The sequence below is a fragment of the Callithrix jacchus genome, chromosome 6, assembly GCF_049354715.1.
Source record: "Callithrix jacchus isolate 240 chromosome 6, calJac240_pri, whole genome shotgun sequence".
In the NCBI taxonomy this organism is placed as follows: domain Eukaryota; kingdom Metazoa; phylum Chordata; class Mammalia; order Primates; family Cebidae; genus Callithrix; species Callithrix jacchus.
In genome coordinates this window covers 104,645,011-104,664,811 of record NC_133507.1, presented here as the reverse complement: position 1 = coordinate 104,664,811, position 19,801 = coordinate 104,645,011, and the positions used below count along the sequence as shown (strand labels likewise).

Below are 19,801 nucleotides of genomic sequence, written 5' to 3'. Positions count from 1 at the left end.
CTTGGGGGGAAAAAAAAGGCACAAAAATTAGCTAGGCATGATGGCCTCTAGACCCAGCTATTAAGGTGGCTGAGGCGGGAAGATCATTTGAGCCCAGGAGTTCAAGGCTTCAAAGAGCTATGATCACACAACTGCACTCTAGCCGCCTGGGTGACAAGAGTGAGACCCCGTCTCAAAAAAAAGAATAGTACTGATATACACCGAATATGACACAATATATCAAAGTAAAATTTTAAAATTATTAATCCTAAAAAAATAACTGAAAGGAACTAAAAAAACTGGTGGGAGGAAGCAGCAGGAAAAAAACTGAACAATGGGCAAACATGTATGTACTTATCTGTGGTTATTTGTGAGCAAAATGTGGGCTTAGAGAGAAAGGACTGCTAAACTATACGGCTTCAGCAACAATTTACTCATACATAACTGCATTTCTTTTAAGGAAAAAGCTAGCCGAAGGCCCCATCACAACATTTACTGACTTAACAGGTAGACTATGACTTTTCAACACTTTAGGTGGGAAGGGAGGAATTACATTACAGAGAAGAAAAAGAAGGCAGTGTTGTAAAACAAGCAAAAGTCAGAGTTGGACACTGACAGAAGTTTATACAAAAACAGTGTTGTTTCTTTCCTTGCACATAATTAGAATCTTCTGAAATTCTTTAACTAAAAACAAACAAAAAAGGATTATACTTGAGTCTTAACAGTAAACATAAGAACTGCTTACCTTGAAGATTATAAGCTGCCAGTTGCACTGCTGTATCAAAGGGACATTCTAATCTAAGGCCAAAACACAAGTTTGTTAGAAAAGTCAATTTCATAACCTTCGTTTTTAAGATAAACAAAAATAATACATGCTTTATGTTGATCATTTCTTTTTTGCAACTATAAACTTATTTTTAAAATAATTTTTCAACCACCCAAGGAAATGTGCATAGATCCTTAAATAACTAATACTCACTTTCCGCTGAGAATATCTTGTTTTAACTGAAGAACAAATAAATACCTAAGAAAAATGAAAGGCACAAATTTAACCCAACAGCACAGTCTACTGTGAAAAAAATCTTACCCTTCTAATTTAAGAAGTATTATTTTATTAAAAATTATTTATATTAATATATAAATGATGTATACAGTTTGTGGATACAGAAAATAATTGAATATATTTATATAATTTTAAGGATCAAGTCAGGATATGTAGGATATCCATCACCTTAAATATTTGTCTCTTCTTTATGCCAGAAATATTTGAATTATTTTCTTCCAGCTATTCTGAAATGTAAAATACATAACTGTAAACTATAGTCACCCTACTGATCTAACGCTAGATCTCAGAAGTATTCTTAATTATAGATTCGGTGCGGTGGCTCACACCTATAATTCTAGCACTTTGGGAGGCCAAGGCGGGTATATTACTTGAGGCCAGGAGTTCAAGACCAGCCTGGCCAACAGGGCAAAATCCCATCTCTACCAAAATACACAAATTAGCTGGGTGTGGTGGCAGGTGCCTGTAATCCCAGCTGCTCAGGAAGCTGGGGCAGGAGAATTGCTTGAAGCCGGTGGGGGGCAGAGGTTACAGTGAGCTGAGAACATGCCATTTCACTTCAGCCTGGGCAACAGAGCAAGACATCTACTTCTTATGTGATAAGACATTTTCTTATGTGATAAGACATCTACTTCTTATCCTTCTTATGAAGGATATAACTACAGAAAATAGCTACAATCTCATTGTCAAGGTGTTCTAGAGAAAACCCTTCTAAAGGAACTCAAAAGCTCAACTTTTTCATTTAGTAAATAGTATGTGTACATGGAATAATGAATTTATGATAGAGACCATGAATTAAAATAAGTATATATAACATAAGGTTTATTCAAAACTATTCAAACCAAAATCTAATGTTTTTCATTAACCAATGGCATTTCACTGAGTAAAGAAAGTTGGGTGCCAATTTGAATAAACTCCCTGTGGCCAAAGATATATTATTTTCTACATCAATAAATATAATATTGCAATGTATTGAAACATGTCAATCCTGTTAAAATTCCTGAGTTGAGAGCGACACTTAAAAAAAAGAATTCACTAGTCAGCTTTGGAGGATGCTAAGGAACCAACACTTTATTTTGAAAACGATAAAGAAAAAGAATCATACACTTAAAAAACACTGTTCAGGAATAAAATTCTATTATTTGAGGTCTTGTTACCAGGGGACAGAAATCCATTTTATTAGCTGACTATAAATTGGAAACAATATAAAGACAATCTTTCAAAATTATCAAAATACCCCGGGGCACAATTCTAGACAGTGTTCTTACCGGGTTAGTTCCTCACGGAGATTATTTGGCTCTGAAGAATAAAACTTAACTCGAAGATGCAGACAATAAGGTGAACCAACTGTCGTTAAAAAAAAAAGGGGGGGTTTTAATAGACTATTTAAGTAATACTTTTAATACTTTTCAGACAGAAAATTGGCCAAAAATCTACTGGAGTGAGACAAAAGATCAGGTTTTTGTGGCATTGCTTCAGGTTAGATCACAGGCTTAAACCTGACACAAAAAGATCAATTAGATTTTTTTAAATGTACCAAACCCTCATATAGTATATTACTATCATTTCTCATCCGAAGAACAGACAGCTCTAGACTAATTCTAACAGTTCAGGGTCAAATGCATCCAATGAAAGTCTTGACTGTGCAATCTAACAGCACTGAAAACCTGCTAACCTGTATTTCTTGAGAGAACTGAGGAATGCCTATGTTATTAACTGCTCATAGTGAATCTTCCCACACAAATTCATTTCAGCTAGTTCACTAACTTCTATAATTTCAGTGGTCTCATTATTTTGAGACAAGAGTTGATGTGCCCTAAAAACGCTGATAAAAAGTCAAGTTGGATAATGGATAAACAATGGTATTTTCTCTCTGAATGACACTAACATTTTAAGTGAATTATTTCATTTTTCTTAATTTTAAAATATTATAACAAAGTCTCAAAATATTTTCAGTATTAGGACACATAACAAACAGGGCCAAACAGGAAAATTCCAACACAAATAATTAGCAAATAACAGTTAAGCATTTTGGGGAAAGTCAACCCATTTGCAATCTGCATTGTTTTCTCCTGGAAAGTTAAACCCCAATACAGCTGAGTCTAAATTAGTATCAAGACTATGTAACTTGGGGAGTGGCTCAGTGTATCAAAATAAAATGATTTCTAGAAAATGAAAATGCTAAAAAATTCATCTGAAACATAATTTCTTATGTCCTATTAGGAATCAGAATTTCTAATATAGTCTATTTCCTCTTTCCCCGCCACACATAATTTTTCAGGACTTACTTTTTACTTGCTTTTTGATGCTTTTTGTACCATCCAACCAATGCTGAAAAACAAAAACAAAAATTTAGTTAAGCAGATGACAGAACTTAAAAATTTTAACTACTAAAAGTTACTTTCATTGTGCCTATACTGATAACCACAAGGAAATACTTCACAAGAAAACAACTGGGCAGGGCGCGGTGGCTCACGCCTGTAATCCCAGCACTTTGGAAGGCTGCGGCGGGTGGATCATCAGCTTGGTCAACACGGTGAAACCCCGTCTCTACTAAAAATACAAAAAATTAGCTGGGCGTGGTGGCGCATGCCTGTAATCCCAGCTACTCAGTAGGCTGAGGCAGGAGAATTGCCTGAACCCAGGAGGCGGAGGTTGCAGTGAGCCGAGATCGCGCCATTGCACTCCAGCCTGGGTAAACAAGAGCAAAACTCCGTCTCAAAAAAAAAAAAAAAAAAACTGAAGTGAATGAGAAAAGAGGTGAGAGGGCAGAGTATCTGCCCAATATCCACAGCAAGCTTCTGATGCACATGAACAAAAAAAACTAAAACCTATTAGGTGACTTTTTTTTTTATACTTTAAGTTCTGGGATACGTGTGCAGAACATGCAGGCTACACAGGGATACACGTGCCATGGTGGTTTGCTGCACCTATCAACCCACCATCTATATTACGAATTTCTCCTAATAATATCCCTCCCCGAGCCCCCACATCCCCCAACAGTCCCTGGTATGTGATGTTCCTCTCCCTGCATCCGTGTGTGTGTGTGTGTGTGTGTGTGTGTGTGTTTTATTTTTTACTTAGGTAGCTACTTACCATCTTATTGTCCAACTCTCACTTATGAGAACATACAGTGTTTGGTTTTCTGTTACTGTATGAATTTACTGAGAATGGTGGTTTCCAGCTTAATCTATGTCCCTGCAAAAGACATGAACTCATTCTTTTTTATGGCTACATAGTATTCCATGGTGTGTATGTGCCACATTTTCTTTATCCAGTCTATCATTGATGGGCATTTGGGTTGGTTCCAAGTCTTTGCCATTGTGAAAAGTACTGCAATAAATATATGTGTGCATGTGTCTTTATAGTAGAATGATTTATAATCAAGTCTCAATGATTGATTATCAATCAAACCCAGTAATGGGATTGCTGCGTCAAATGGTATTTGTTTCTAGAACCTTGAAGAATCACCAAACTGTCTTCCACAATGGTTGAACTAATTTACATTCCCATTAATGATGTAAAAGAGTTCCTAATTCTCCACATCCTTTTCAGCATCTGTTGTTTCCTGTTTTAATGATCTCCATTCTAACTGGCATGGGATAGTATCTCATTATGGTTTTGATTTGCATTTCTCTAATATGATGAGGAGCTTTTTTCCATATGGTTGTCCGCCGCATAAATTCGTCTTTTGAGAAGTGTCCGTTCATATCCTTCACCTAGTTTTTGATGAGGTTGTTTTTTTCTCATAAATTTAAGTTCCTTGTAGATTCTGGATATTAGCCCTTTGTCAGATGGGTAGATTGCAAAAATTTTCTCCCATTCTGTTGGTTGCAGGTTCATTGTGATGACAGTTTCTTTTGCTGTGCAGAAGCTCTTTAGTTTAATTAGATCAGATGGTTGGAGATGTGTAGTGTTATTTCTGAGGCCTCTGTTCTGTTCCATTGGCTATACAGGCTCTTTTTTGGTTCCATATAAAATTTCAAGTAGTTCTTTCTAATTCTGTAAAGAAAGTCAAGGGTACATTGATGGGGATAACACTGAATATAAATTACATTGGGCAGTATGACCATTTTCACGATATTGATTCTTCCTATCCATGAGCATGGAATGTTTTTCCATTTTTTTGTGCCCTTTCTTATTTCTTTGAGCAGTGATTTGTAGTTATCCTTGAAGAGGTCTTTCACATCCCTGTGAGTTGTATTTCTAGGTATTTTATTCTCTTTGTAGCAACTGTGAATGGGAGTTCATTCATGATTTGGCTCTCTGTTTGTCTGTTATTACTGTATAGAAATGCTTGTGATTTTTGCACACTGATTTTCTATCCTGAGACTTTGCTGAAGTTGCTTATCAGCTTAAGGAGATTTTGGGGCTAAAATGATGCGGTTTTCTAAACATACAATTATGTCATATGCAAATAGAGACAATTTTATTTATTTTCTTCCTATTATACCCTTTATTTCTTTCTCTTGCCTGATTGCCCTGGCCAGAACTTCCAATACTATGTTGATTAGGAATGGTGAGAGAGGGCATCCCTGTCTCGTGCCAGTTTTCAAAGGGAATGCTTCCAGCTTTTGCCCATTCAGTATGATATTGGCTATGGGTTTGTCATAAATAGCTCTTACTTTGAGATGCGTTCCATCAATACCTAGTTTATTGAGAGTTTTAACTGAATTTTATCTGAATTTTATCAAAGGTCTTTTCTGCATCTATTGAGAAAATAATGTGATATTTGTCACTGGTTCTGTTTGTGATGGATTATATTTGTTAATCTGTGTATGTTGAACCAGTCTTGCATCCCAGGGAGATAGCTGACTTGATCGTGGTGGATGAGCTTTTTGATGTGCTGCTGGATTCAGTTTGCCAGTATTTTCACATTGGATTTTCACATTGATGTTGATCAGGGATATTGACCTGAAATTTTGTTGTTGCTGTGTTTCTGCCAGGTTTTGGTATCAGGATGATGCTGGCCTCGGAAAATGAGTTAGGGAGGAGTCCTTCTTTTTCTATTGTTTGGAATTGCTTCAGAAGGAATGGTACCAGCTCCTCTTTGTACCTCTGGTAGAATTTCGCTATGAATCTGACTGATCCTGGCTTTTTTTGATTAGTAGACTATTAATTACTGCCTCAGTTTCATAACTTGTTATTGGTCTATTCAGGAACTTGACTTATTCCTGGTTTAGTCTTGGGAGGGTACATGTGTCCAGGAATTTATCCATTTCTTCTAAATTATCTAGTTTATTTGCATAGAGGTATTTATAGTATTCTCTGATGATTCATTTGTATTTCTGTGAGATCAGTGGCGATTTCTGTTCTTCTGCATTTTCTGAGGAGTGTTTTACTTCCAATTATGTGGTCAATTTGAGAATCAGTGTGATTGGTGCTGAGAAGACTGTATATTCTGTTGACTTGGGGTGGACAGTGCTGTAGATGTCTATTAGGTCTGCTTGGTCCAGAGCTTATTTCAAGTCCTGAATATCCTTGTTAAATTTCTGTCTCATTGATCTAACACTGACAGTGGAGTGTTAAATCTCCCACTATTATTGTATGGGAGTCTAAGTGTCTCTGTAGGTATCTAAGAACTTGCTTTATTAATCTGGGTGCTCCCATATTGGATATATGTATATTTAGAACAGTTAGCTCTTATTGTTGCATTGATCTCTGTACCACTGTGTAATGTCCTTCTTTGTTGTTTTTTTTTTTATCTTTGTTGGTTTAAAGTCTATTTTAACAGAGACTGGGATAACAACCCTGCTTTTTTATTTTTTATTTATTTATTTATTTTTATTTTTGCTTTCCATTTGCTTGGTAAATCTTTCTCCATCCCTTTACTTTGAGCCTATTTCCATTTGCTTGGTAAATCTTTCTCCATCCCTTTACTTTGAGCCTATGTGTGTCTTTGCATGTGAGATGGCTCTCCTGAATACAGCACACCAATGGGTCTTGACTCTATCCCATTTGCCAGTCTACATCTTTTAACTGGGGTATTTAGCCCATTTATATTTAAGTTTAATATCGTTATGTCTGAATTTGATCCTGTCATTATGATGCTAGCTGGTTATTTTACCTGTTAGTTGCAGTTTCTTCAGTGGCTGGTACTGGTTTTCCTTTCCATAGTTAGTGCTTCCTTCCAGAACTCTCGTAAGGCAGGCCTGGTGGTGACAATATCTCCCAACATTTGCTTGTCTGTAAAGGATTTTATTTCTCCTTTGCTAATGAAGCTGAGGCTGGATATGAAATTCTGGGTTGAAAACTCTTTAAGAATGTCGAATATTGCCCCCCACTCTCTTCTGGCTTGTAGGGTTTCTGCAGAGAGATCTGCTGTTAGTCTTATGGGCTTCCCTTTGTGGTTAACCCAACCTTTCTTTCTGGCGGCCCTTAAGATTTTTTCCTTCATTTCAACCTTATATGTCTTGAGGATTATCTTAGTGGTGTTTTCTGTATTTCCTGAATTGAATGCTGGCCTGTCTTGCTAGGTTGGGGAAGTTCTCCCGGATAGTATCCTAAAGAGTATTTTCCAACTTGGTTCCATTCTCCCCATTACTTTCAGGTACACCAATCAAACGTGTTTGGTCTTTTCACATAGTCCCATATTTCTTGGAGGCTTTGTTCATTCCTTTTCATTCTTTTTCTCTAATCTTGTCTTTTTTATTTCATTAAGTTGATCTTCAATTTCTCATATCCTTTCTTCTGCTTGATCATTTTGGCTATTGATAATTGTATAAGTTTCACGAAGCTCTCCTGCTGTGTTTTTCAGCTCCATCAGGCCATTTATGCTCTTCTCTAAACTGGTTATTCTGGTTAGCAATTCTGTAACCTATTTTCAAGATTCTTAGCTTCCTGGCATTGGAAGAGTTCGTTATTACCCACCTTCCGAAGCCTACGTCTGTCAATTTGTCAAACTCATTCTCCATCCAGTTTAGTCCCCTTGCTGGTGAGGAGTTATGATCCTTTAGAGGAGAAGAGGTGTTCTGGATTTTGAAATTTTCAGCCTTTTTGTGCTGGTTTTTCCTCATCTTTGTGAATTTATCTGCCTTTGGTCTTTGATGTTGTGAACATTGAATGGGGTTTCTGTGTGGACGTCCCTTTTGTTGATGTTGATGCTATTTCTTTCTGTTTGTTAGTTTTCCTTATAACAGGCCCCTCTGCTGCAGGTTTGCTGGAGTTTGCTGGAGGTCCACTTCAGACCCTGTTTGCCTATATCACCAGCGGAGGTTGCAGAACAGCAAAGACTGCTGCCTGTTCCTTCCTCTGGAAGCTTTGTCCCAGAGGGGCACCCATCAGATACCAGCCAGACGTCTCCTATATGAGGTGCCTCCCAGTCAGCAGGCATGGGGATCAGGGATCCACTTGAAAAGGCAGTCTGTCCCGTAGCAGAACTCAAGCACAGTGCTGGGAGATCCACTGTTCTCTTCAGAGCCAGCAGGCAGGAACATTTAAGTCTGCTGAACCTGCGCCCACAGCCGCCCCTTCCCCCAGGTGCTCTGTCCCAGGGAGATAGGAGTTTGATCTATTAAGCCCCTGACTGGGCTGCTGCCTTTCTTTCAGAGATGCCCTGCCCAGAGAGAAGGAATCTAGAGAGGCAGTCTGGCTACAGTGGCTTTGCCAAGCTGTGGTGGGCTCTGCCCAGTTCCAACTCCCTAGTGGTTTTGTTTATACTTTGAGGGGAAAACCACCTACTCAAGCCTCAGTAATGGCAGATATCCTTCCCCCACCAAGCTTGAGTGTCCCAGGTCGACTTCAGACTGCTGTGCTGGCAGCAAGAATTTCAAGCCAGTAGACATTAGCTTGCTGGGCTCTGTGGGAGCAGGATTCACTAAGATAGACCACTTGGCTCCCTGGCTTTAGCCCCCTTTCCAGGGGAGTAAATGGTTCTGTTTTGCTGGAATTCCAGGCACCACTGGGGTATGAAAAAAAAAAATTCCTGCAGCTAGCTCAGTGTCTACCCAAATGGCCATCCACTTTTGTGCTTGAAACCCAGGACCCTGGTAGTGTAGGTACTGAGGGAATCTCCTGGTGTGCGGGTTGCAAAAACCGTGGGAAAAAGCAGAGTGTCTGGGCCAGAGTGCACCATTCCTCAAGGCACAGTCTCTCATGGCTTCCCTTGGCTAGGAGAAGGAGTTCCCTGACCCCTTGCACTTCCTGGGTGAGCTAACACCCCTCTGCTTCAGCTTGCCCTCCTTGGGCTGCACTCACATCTAACCAGTCCCAATGAGAACAGCCAGGTACCTCAGTTGGAAATGCAGAAATCACCTGTCTTCTGGATTGATGTCACCAGGAGCTGCAGACCAGAGTTGTTCCTATTCAGCCATCTTTCCAACCACCACATGACTTCTGAAAATATTTCCTCTGCTCTCTTAGTAAGAAGGATGACATTCTAACTTTTGCCCTCATTTCCCTCACTATTACCAAATAAACGATTCTTACAAAACCATTACAATTAGAGAGAAAAGTATCCCCATATTCCAGCATCTGGTTCATTCTTATAATTAAATATAAAATTTATTAGCATATGAGAATCAAAAATTAGGTGAAACAATGCCCCCAAATTTTATAAAACAGACCCTACTCAGAGGTAGTACTCTTTAAAAGAACCTTCAGGGTAAACTTAGGTCTTTCTCATAATCAAGGTCCTAACTATTAAATAAGGCAGTCTTTGTCCCACAAATAAAATATGTTAACATTGGGACTATGAGACTACTGGGTTTCAAAGAGGAATAAGCCTTTTATATAACCTCTTTATCTGAAACGTCCATGACACAAACAGACCTAAAACCTTTTCCAGATAATTCCAGTGATAAATCATTCCCAGCTCACTTCTCATCATTAATTCCTTTACACTTCCAAGTCCTAACAGTGACAGGATGCACACATCCAACTAAGATATACGTGACTATGTTCCCTCCAGCATGCTTTCAATTCCAAACACTCTAAATGAAGGACATCCTCATGTGCTAACTAGTTCACAGAGCCAAGGAATTCAATTTCAGAAATGCAGATAGGCAGAGTGGGTAAACAAAGCTGCATTGTAACTGTTTACTTTTCTTGCCAATTATTTGCCTAGCTTCTTCTCTCCATTCTCCAAGATCCAAAAGTGCAATTCACAGAACTATCAGTGTGCCAGCAAAATACCTTACTATGTTTAAAGAAAATGTTCAGTAAATATTTAAAATGCTATGCAGTATTTTCTCAAGATTTCAAGTGTGTGGGCTACTTTGCCATCTTTCATCTTTTAATAAATTCAGTTGGACTTTTAAGCCTATTTCTATCTAGCAATCTTTAATCTTTCAATCTAGCAAATGTTGTTTTAAACATCCTTCCATTAACAAAACACTAGGCCTGCCAGCACGCAGAAAACAATTCAGTTTTCTATCAGAAGAAAATAGTTCAACCTAGAACAGCAAACAGTTCATCTGTAACTGTCCAGCCCAGAAATCCAATATCCAAATATCCCAGACTTAACTGACACAAATACCTACTACAGCCTGATGCAAATCATATACTGAGTAAGAGAAATAACTAGTTTTCATGCCCCAGATTTTCTTCTCAGAACCACGAAACTGGGAGTTGCCCTATCTTCCATGGCTGGTCATCTGGGGACTATTTCATGTAGCCTCTCATACTCCATACTGAGTACAAATGAGCACAACCCTTCCCTGAAGCAATTTGACTAGACAGTAGCTAATGTCTCAAAAATAACTGTGTGTCTTCAACCCGGCAGCTCTACATGTAGAAATCATCATGGATGTGTGTAGATTTACCAACAAGAAATTACTCAAAGAAAGTTAGGACAACCTATGTATCTAAACAGAGTGAACTGGTTAAAGTATTTTAATATAACAGAACACCATATATTCATGAAAAATAATGAAAGCAAATACTTAAACATCTGAAAAATTACTTATATTGTTAAATATTATAATATCCTATAAGATATTATAAATTGTCAAGATATACAAATTCGTATTATATAATACATATTTTGATTCACAGAGATAATCTAATAATAATGTAAGATATTATCTCTTAGCTGATTGAGACAGCTAGTGATTTTTTTCTTCTTTGTGCTTTCCTATATTATCTACTTACTCTATAATGAACACATATTACTTAAGGCAGTAATCATGAACCCCTCCTATTTTAATGTTTTACATAGGTAATATATTCATATGGTTTAATTTTTTGGTAATAATAAAAACTATATGGTTAACAGTTCCCCCCAGTCTTTGCCCCCCATTACCCACCCCCATAACACATGCAGCCCTCCTCCCCAAGATGTTATTGGTTTCTCTTGATTCTTTCCAGAGTTTCCTCAAACAGGGAAGAAAACAATTTTTCAAGTGTGTGAAAATGTGCACACACATATATTGGTAAAGATCATTATTAGTGGACTGAAGATAGGCTAAATATAAATTTTGACAGATAAATTTTCAGGGAAATAAGAAGGAAACAATTTTTTAAAAATAGAACACTATTTCGACCAGGCATGGTGGCTCACACCTATAATCTCAGCTTTGGCAGGCCGAGGGAGGCAGATCATGAGGTCAAGAGATCAAGACCATCCTGGCCAACATAGTGAAACCCCATTCTCTACTAAAATACTCTACATTCTCTACTAAAATACTCTACATTCTCTACTAAAAATTAGCTGGGCGTGGTGGCACACACCTGTAGTCCCAGCTACTCCGGAGGCTCAGGCAGATTAATTGACTGAACCTGGGAGGTGGAGGTTGCAGTGAGCCAAGATAGCGCCACTGCCCTCCAGCCTGGCGCCTGGTGTCAGAGGGAAACTTTGACTCCAAAAAAAAAAAAAGGAACACCATTTCAAGAACAATCTCAGCTGGGTGCAGTGGCTCATGTCTGTAATTCTAGCACTTTGGGAGGCCAAAGCAGGCGGATCACTTGAGGTCAGGAGTTTGAGACTAGACTGACCAACATGGTGAAACCCCATCTCTACTAAAAATACAAAAATTAGCCAGATGTGGTGGTGGACGCCTGTAATCCCAGCTACTCGGGAGGCTGAGGCAGGAGAATCGCTTGAACCTAGTAGGAAAAAGTTGCAGTGAGCCGAGATTGTGTCACTGCACTCCATCCTGGGTGACAGAGCGAGTGAGACTAAATCTCAAAAAAAAAAAAAAAAAGAGAATAATCGAAAGTCTTTCTTAGATAGTTATAACTTAAAGTTATCCCTGTTTAAAACTATTTAGGACAAGTCTCACAAATATACCTTTTTACTCTAATTTGTCCTTACTAACCTACTAAGAAGTGAATTAAACACAATCACCACACACAGTGGCTCACGCTTATAATCCCAGCTACTCAGGAGGCAAAGGCAGGGGCATGATTTGAGGCCAAGAGTTTGAGACCAGCCTGGCAACACAGTAAGACCTATCTCTAAAAAAAAAAAAAAAATTCTAATTAGCTGAGAATGGTTGCATGTGCCTATAGTCCCCGAGTTATTTGAAAGGCTGAGGTAAGAGGGCTGCTTGAGTCCAGGAGTTTGAGATTGCAAGGGAACTATGATGGTACCACTGCACTCCAGCCTAGGTGATAGAACAAGACCCCATCTCTAAAACATAAGTACATAAATAAATATAAAATCACTCCAGTGAGAAAAAGGATCATAGTTACTTCCAAGCAGGCATTTTCGTCTCTTTTCTACTTGTATGTAATAGTTTCTAATACCTACACTCCCTTAAGACAACCCAAAACTCAGATAAAGCATCAAACACATTTTAAAGTGAGATTTAGGAGCTGTGGGAGTTCTGGGTGATGTTCTTCTGGTAAAGGTCTGAGTTCATGTTTGGATATTCTCAAGTCTGTTTTCTTTCATCTCCTCCACATTCCAAGACCAGGGACTGGAAAATTTAGGCCTCAGAGACAGGCACTGATAGCATTTTCCTTGAATCAGGGTCTTTAGGAGTTTATATAACACTAGAAGATAAAAGTGAAAGCACACAGATATAGATTACTAATACGACTCTCTTCACTCACTGTACCTTAAAAAGGAGACAACTTCCCTTCTAGTTTCCTACTTTAAAGTTTAGTTAATAAAAAGATATCAAAGGATGTGGAAAGCCACATTTCTTTCCATCCTATTGAACCATGCATGGAAGAACAATTATCTACTTGTATCTTAAAATATAAATAATATGTAGCCACAAACATAACAGCCATAAGTAAACCAAACAAAGAATTACCTAGGGAGCTTCCACAAACACTAACATACACATACCCTCATCCCAGACCCTATAATCAAACATGGTCTGTAAACAGTTCTTCAAATGAATGACTCCTCCCTTCTAACCACCTAATTTACATGCCTCTAATAAAGAAATGTACCACCACTACTCTTGCTCAAAGAGCAAAGAGCTTACAGTAGAGAGATGTTAACCATCTTTCAAACCAATTGCCTCTGCAAAAACTATTTCTGTGTGTAGAGGTTTATGCTCTGAATTAAAGAATTACTTTAAAACAAATCTTTACATTTTGAATAATCTCAACAAAATGTTAAAAATCTACACTAAGGAAAGAGAGAATGAATATGTTGCATTACTGTGTTCTAAATGAAAACACTTCAATTTTATCTAGATTCCACTATAAACTTCCTAAGTAACTACTTTTTTTGAGTTAATAGTCTGTATTATAAAACATTGAAAATGAAGACTTAGTCAATAAAATGTATCTTCCACTGTGCCTTTCTGCATATTATTAGTATGCTTTAAGGATTTTTTTAACCTTTATTTTAGGTTCAGGGGTACACGTGCAGGTTTGTTATACAGGTAAATTATATATCATGGGGATTTGGTATACAGGTTATTTTGCTACCCAGGTAATATGGCAGTTTTTTCATGCGTTACATAGGTCATATATTTACTTTCCAGAGATAAAGTACATAACCTATTTTGGAAATACACTTTAAACAGGGAGACAGCTTGCTACCAAAATTGCATAGGAGCTCAGCAAAAAAAAAAAAAAAAAAAAAAGTGCTTATGACAGGAAAAAAAAAAAAGTGTTTCCCTAAGCCTTTATTAAGAAAGACTATATTACCATAAAAATCTTTGTTGAGTTATACAATGAGATTTAATAACAAAGTTGTACCAACAGTTAAAAAAAAAAAAGGAGGTCGGGCGAGGTGGCTCAAGCCTGTAATCCCAGCACTTTGGGAGGCCGAGGCGGGTGGATCACGAGGTCAAGAGATCAAGACCATCCTGTTCAACATGGTGAAACCTTGTCTCTACTAAAAATACAAAAAATTAGCTGGGCATGGTGGCGCGTGCCTGTAATCCTCAGGAGGCTGAGGCAGGAGAATTGCCTGAACCCAGGAGGCGGAGGTTGCGGTGAGCTGAGATCGCGCCATTGTACTCCAGCCTGCGTAACAAGCAAAACTCCGTCTCAAAAAAAAAAAGGAAAAAAAAGAGATTATAGGTGTTTGACAGCATAAATGTCTTAAAGACTTAAAGGAAAAACTCACAGACTTACACCATTATCCATCTTCCTTTAAGCTATTGCTAAAGAAGAGTTTACTAAACTGGAGAATTCATAGTTGGGTTGCGGGGATATCTGAATTACTATTATATAGACAAAATATTACATGTATGTGCATTTTTCTAGGGAAAGAGTCCATAGATTTCACCATAACTCTAGGTTTAAGATCATCACTGGACTATACAAAAGGGTATTAAGTTTAGATTTTAAAATAGACGATGGGGTAGTATTCTGCAGTCCACTAAAACAAAGATGACCATATATTCTGGTTTACCAGAATGATACTGGCTTGTGCCTACTATCCCAACCCCTCATTCATCAAGTTCCCCTTTGACTCTCTAAAGTGGCCTAGTTGAAAAACGGACAAAAAAACAAACAAACAAACAAAACATAGGCGTGGTGGCTCACGCCTGTAATCCCAGCACTTTGCAAGGCTGAGGAGGATCATTTGCATCCAGGAGTTCAAGACCAGTCTGGGCAACACAGCGAGCCCCCAACTCTGCAAAAAAATTAGCCAGGCATGGTGCATGCCTATAGTCCCAGGTACTCGGGAGGCTGAGATGGGAGGATTGCTTGAGCCTTGGGAGATTGAGGCTGCAGTGAGCTGTGATGGTGCCACTGCATTCCAGCCTGTGTTGACAGAGTGAGACCTGTTTCAAAATGGAAAGAAAAGAAAATCTGAATACACCTGTAAAAAGTAAAGTCAATGAGTCAATAATAAAAAATTTCCCACAAACAAAAGCCCAGAACCAGATGGTTTCAATGATGACTTCTACCAAATGTTGAAAGAATTAACACTAATCCTTCACAGGATTTTCCAAAAAAAAAAAAAAATACAAGAGGAGGGACGGTTTTCCTATCTCGTTCTATAAGATTAGCATTACCATGACACCCAATCCAGAAAACCTATCACAAGAAAACTACAGACTAATATCCTTTATAAATACACATACCAAAATAATCACCAAATACTGGCAAACCAAACCAAGCAACATATAGAAAGGATTATGTGGCCAGGTGTGGTGGCTCACACCTGTAATCCCAACACTTCAGGAGGCTGAGGCAAGAGGATCGCTTGCATACAGGAGTTCAAGGCCAGCCTGGCCAACATAGTGAAACCCCATCTCTACTAAAAATATAAAAATAGCTGGGCACAGTGGCGCGTGCCTATAGACCCAAGTACTTGGGAGGCTGAGGCAGGAGAATCACTTGAACAGGAAGGCAGAGGTTGCTGTGAGCTGAGATTGCGCCACTGCACTCCAGCTTGGGCAACAGAGGGAGATACCGTCTCAAAACAAAACAAAAAAAAGGATTATAAACCATGACTAAGTGGAATTTATCCCAGAAACACAAGGTTGGTTCAACATTTAAAAAAAAAAAAATCAATCAACATAACATACCACATATACAGATTTTTTTTAAATCCCATATTATCCTCTCAATAGATGTAGAAAAAGCAATTGACAAAACCCTACGACCTTTAAGCACCAATGAACTAGAAACAGAAAAGACCTTCCCTCAACCTGATAAAGGACATCTATAAGATTCCCACATCACACTTGATGGTAGGAGACAGAAGATTTTCCCCACTAAGTTCAGGAATATGTCAAGGGTGTCCATTCCCACGGCTTCTATTCAACATTTTATTGAAATATTTCTAGCCAGGGCACTCAGGCAAGAAAAGAAAAGAAAAAAAGACAAGACATCCAGATTCTAAAGGAAGACATAAAACTGTCTTTCTGCAGATGACATGATTTCATAAATAAAAGCACATTAAAACTATAAATAAGTTCAACAAGACTGCAGGATACAAAATAAACACACATAAATTGGTTGCAGTTCTATACACTATCACTGAACAATCCAAAAATCAAATTATAAAAACAAATCCATTTAAAATAGTATCAAAGGAATAAAATGCTTTGGAATAAATTTAACCAAGGAAGTAAGACTTCTATAAACTGAAACTACAAAACACTGTTTTAAGAAATTAAAAATCTAATACATAGACATTCCATGTTCACAGACCAGAAGACTTTATATTGTTAAAATGGCAATATTCCCCAAATTGATATACAGATTCAATGCAATCCCTACCAAAATTCCAACTGCTTTTTTTGCATAAATGGATAAGCTGACCCTAAGATTTATATGGAAATGCAAGGGACCCAGAATAACCAAAGCAATACTGAAAAAAGAGAGCTGGAGAATTCACACTTCCCAATTTTAAGACTTACTACAAAGTTACCATAATCAAGATACTGTGGTACTGGCATAAGGATCAACAGAAAGATCAATGGAACAGAATAGAGAATCCAGAAATAAACCCACATGTCTATAGTAAATAGATTTCCAACAAGCATGCAAAGACCCTTCAATGAGAAAAGAATCGCCATTTTAACAAGTGGTATTAGGATCACTGGATAGTCACATGCTAGAGAATAAAGCTGGGGCCAGGAGTGGTAGCTCATGCCTGTAATCCCAGCACTCTGGGAGGCTGAGGTGGGTGGATCACCTGAAGTTGGGAGTTCGAGACCAGCCTGACAAACATGGAGAAATGCTAATTTTGTATCTGAAAATACAAAATCAGCCTGGCGTCGTGATGATGCCTGTAATTCCAGCTACTCGCGAGGCTGAGGCAGGAGAATCACTTGAGCCTGGGAGGCAGAGGTTGTGGTCAGCCAAGATCGCGCCATTTGTACTACAGCCTGGGCAACAAGAGCAAAACTCCATCTCAATTTAAAAAAAAAAAGAATAAAGCTGGACCCCAACTTCACAACATATACAAAAATTAACTCTAAATGGATCAGACACTTAATTTTGAGAGCTAAAACTATAAAACTTTTACAAGAAAACATGTAAATCGTTGTGACCTCAGAGTAGGCAATCATTTCATAGATACAACACGAACAGCATAAGCAACCAAAGTAAGTAAACTGGATTTCATCAGAATGTAAAACTTTTGTGCAAAGGACACTACCAAGAAAGTGAAAAGTGGGAGAAAAAATTTGCAAATACATCTGACAAGGGCTGAGTACCCAGAAAATATAAAGGACTTTTACAACTCAACCATTTTAAAAAACAGGCAAAGGATTTGAATAGACATTTTTCTAAAGAAGATACCCAAATGGCAAATAAGCACATGAAAAGATGCTCAACATCATTAGTCATTAGGAAAACGCAAATCAAAACCACAATGAGACACCATTTCATACCAACTAGGATGGCTAGACCAAAAAGAAGGGGAATTAACAAGTTGGCAAGGGTGTGGAGAAACAGGAACCCTCATACATTGCTGGTGGGAGTGTAGAATGGTGCTGTCCCTGGAAAAGTTTGGCACAAGCATCCTCCCACTGAGCCTCCCAAGTAGATGGAACTACAGGGGTGCACCAGCACACCTGGCTAATTTTTGTATGTTGTAGAGACAGGGTTTTGCCATGTTGCCCAGGCTGGTCTTGAACTCCTGAGCTCAAGTGATCAGCCCACCTCGGCCTCCCAAAGTGCTGGGATTATAGACCATCATGCCCTACCTTTAGAGCAGCATTATTCATAACAGCCAAACAGTAGAAATATTCCAAATGTCCATCAATAGATGAGTAAATAAAATGTGATATATTCATACAATAGAATATTATTCAGCAATAAAAAGGAATCAAGTACTAAGTTATGCTACAACATGGATGAACTGTGAAAACCTTATGCTAAGTACACTGCCATATTCCACCTATTACATAATTCCATTCAAATGAAATTTTCAAAATAGGCAAATCTATAGACAGTGTTTGCCAGAGGCTGTGAGGTGGGGTAAATGGGGAATGCCTGGTAATGTGTAAGAGGGTTTCTTTGGGGGGTAACAAAAATGTTCTAGAATTAGTGATGATGGCTGCACAGTCTAATATACTGAAAACTCTGCATTGTACAATCTAAAATGGTGAACTTTATGGTATGTAAATTACATCTCATTTTTTAAAAAGTGGCCTATTTCACAGAAAAAAAATGAGTCATGCTAACTAAAACCAACTCCTTCTTTTACTTAAGCCTGCCTTCTCTCTTCTCTTTAAGCCTCCGACTCCAAATCAAATCTCTGAGGTAACAACTGTTCAATATTCTTGTCAAAGGAGTGCTTTATATACCCCTGCGTATTTGTAAGGTAACAAGTTTCACAATTGTTTCCCTTTTCCAAACAATTCAGTCCATCCAAGATCAAAGAACCAGAAGAAAAAATAAAATAAAAAATAATAACTCAGTCCAGAAATAATTAAGTGGTCTGAGCAAGACCAGCATCTACACAGGGAGAGGCTACAGACGGGTTCCATACATGCTGAGTGATCAATAGAGTAAACCTACTGGTGATAATCATAGCCTGGTTTCTGTAGTAGACAAGAACCACAAACATGGAAAGAGAAAAAAAACTACAAGTTCTATAGTGTTAAACTGGAATTTCAATTATTTATGGGTGTTGAAGTCATGGTATTTTTTTTTTCTCTCTCTCTCTCTAATATATATATATATATATGTAAACACATATTTAGAGAAGTCTTATTTCCTTGGCTGTATTGACTTTTGAAATATGCTTGCTTACAGGAAACATACACTAAAAAATTCCAGTGTGATGGGACATCTTAACTATAACTCTCACTCACATGGTCCCAGAAGAATGGTTATTTACACTATCTTCGCAACTTTCTGTAAACGTGAGTTTGTTTCAACTACGAAATATGTGTACATGAACATAGAATGACCCAGTCTAATAAAAAGTAAACAATTTAAAAAATGGAACTCAGATTAGATGTCTACATAAAATGAAAAGTAAACTTTGGCTTCACTAATTTACTAATTTTGGTTATCTCCATGATGACTCCATAATTCTATAGTCATAGATGTTTTGGGCTAATCTACAGTAACCAATAAACTAAAATTTGGCATATGCTGAAGGTGAAATCAATATGTAATTCCTTGGTCAGTTTTTATGTTCCCCCCGACTACCCCATTTTGGTTTCATTTCACTCTGAGGTTGAATATGTCCACACGACAAGCTGATTCTTTGTTTGCTTACTTCATGAGACTATCATGGAATCAGGTAAGTTAGAACTTAAAAAGTTTAGCTTATCTAAAGTTCATTTTTAATACCTTTACCAACTGCTCTTCCAGCTCAACTCATAACTTAGAGTATTTTAGTGAAGCAAAAATAAAATGAAGTAAAAGTAAACCAGCAAGTTTAATTTTAATGCCTAAATTTCTGGTTACTAGAAGGAATAAACTAGAACTAAA

At 37.9% G+C, this 19,801-nt stretch overlaps 1 protein-coding gene across 13 annotated transcripts in view; it reads right to left on the bottom strand.

The window, feature by feature from the left end:
- Window positions 1–19,801, bottom strand: part of EPB41L5 (erythrocyte membrane protein band 4.1 like 5) — a 149,514-nt gene that overhangs the window by 97,169 nt on the left and 32,544 nt on the right. For all 13 annotated transcript variants that reach the window (XM_078327974.1, XM_078327976.1, XM_035305094.3 and 10 more), the window contains 4 exons: window positions 3,331–3,373; window positions 2,311–2,389; window positions 959–1,003; window positions 725–777 (listed from right to left, as the gene is read on the bottom strand). In XM_078327974.1, the coding sequence (XP_078184100.1) occupies window positions 725–777; window positions 959–1,003; window positions 2,311–2,389; window positions 3,331–3,373 (220 nt within the window). The remainder of the gene's footprint in view (window positions 1–724; window positions 778–958; window positions 1,004–2,310; window positions 2,390–3,330; window positions 3,374–19,801) is intronic.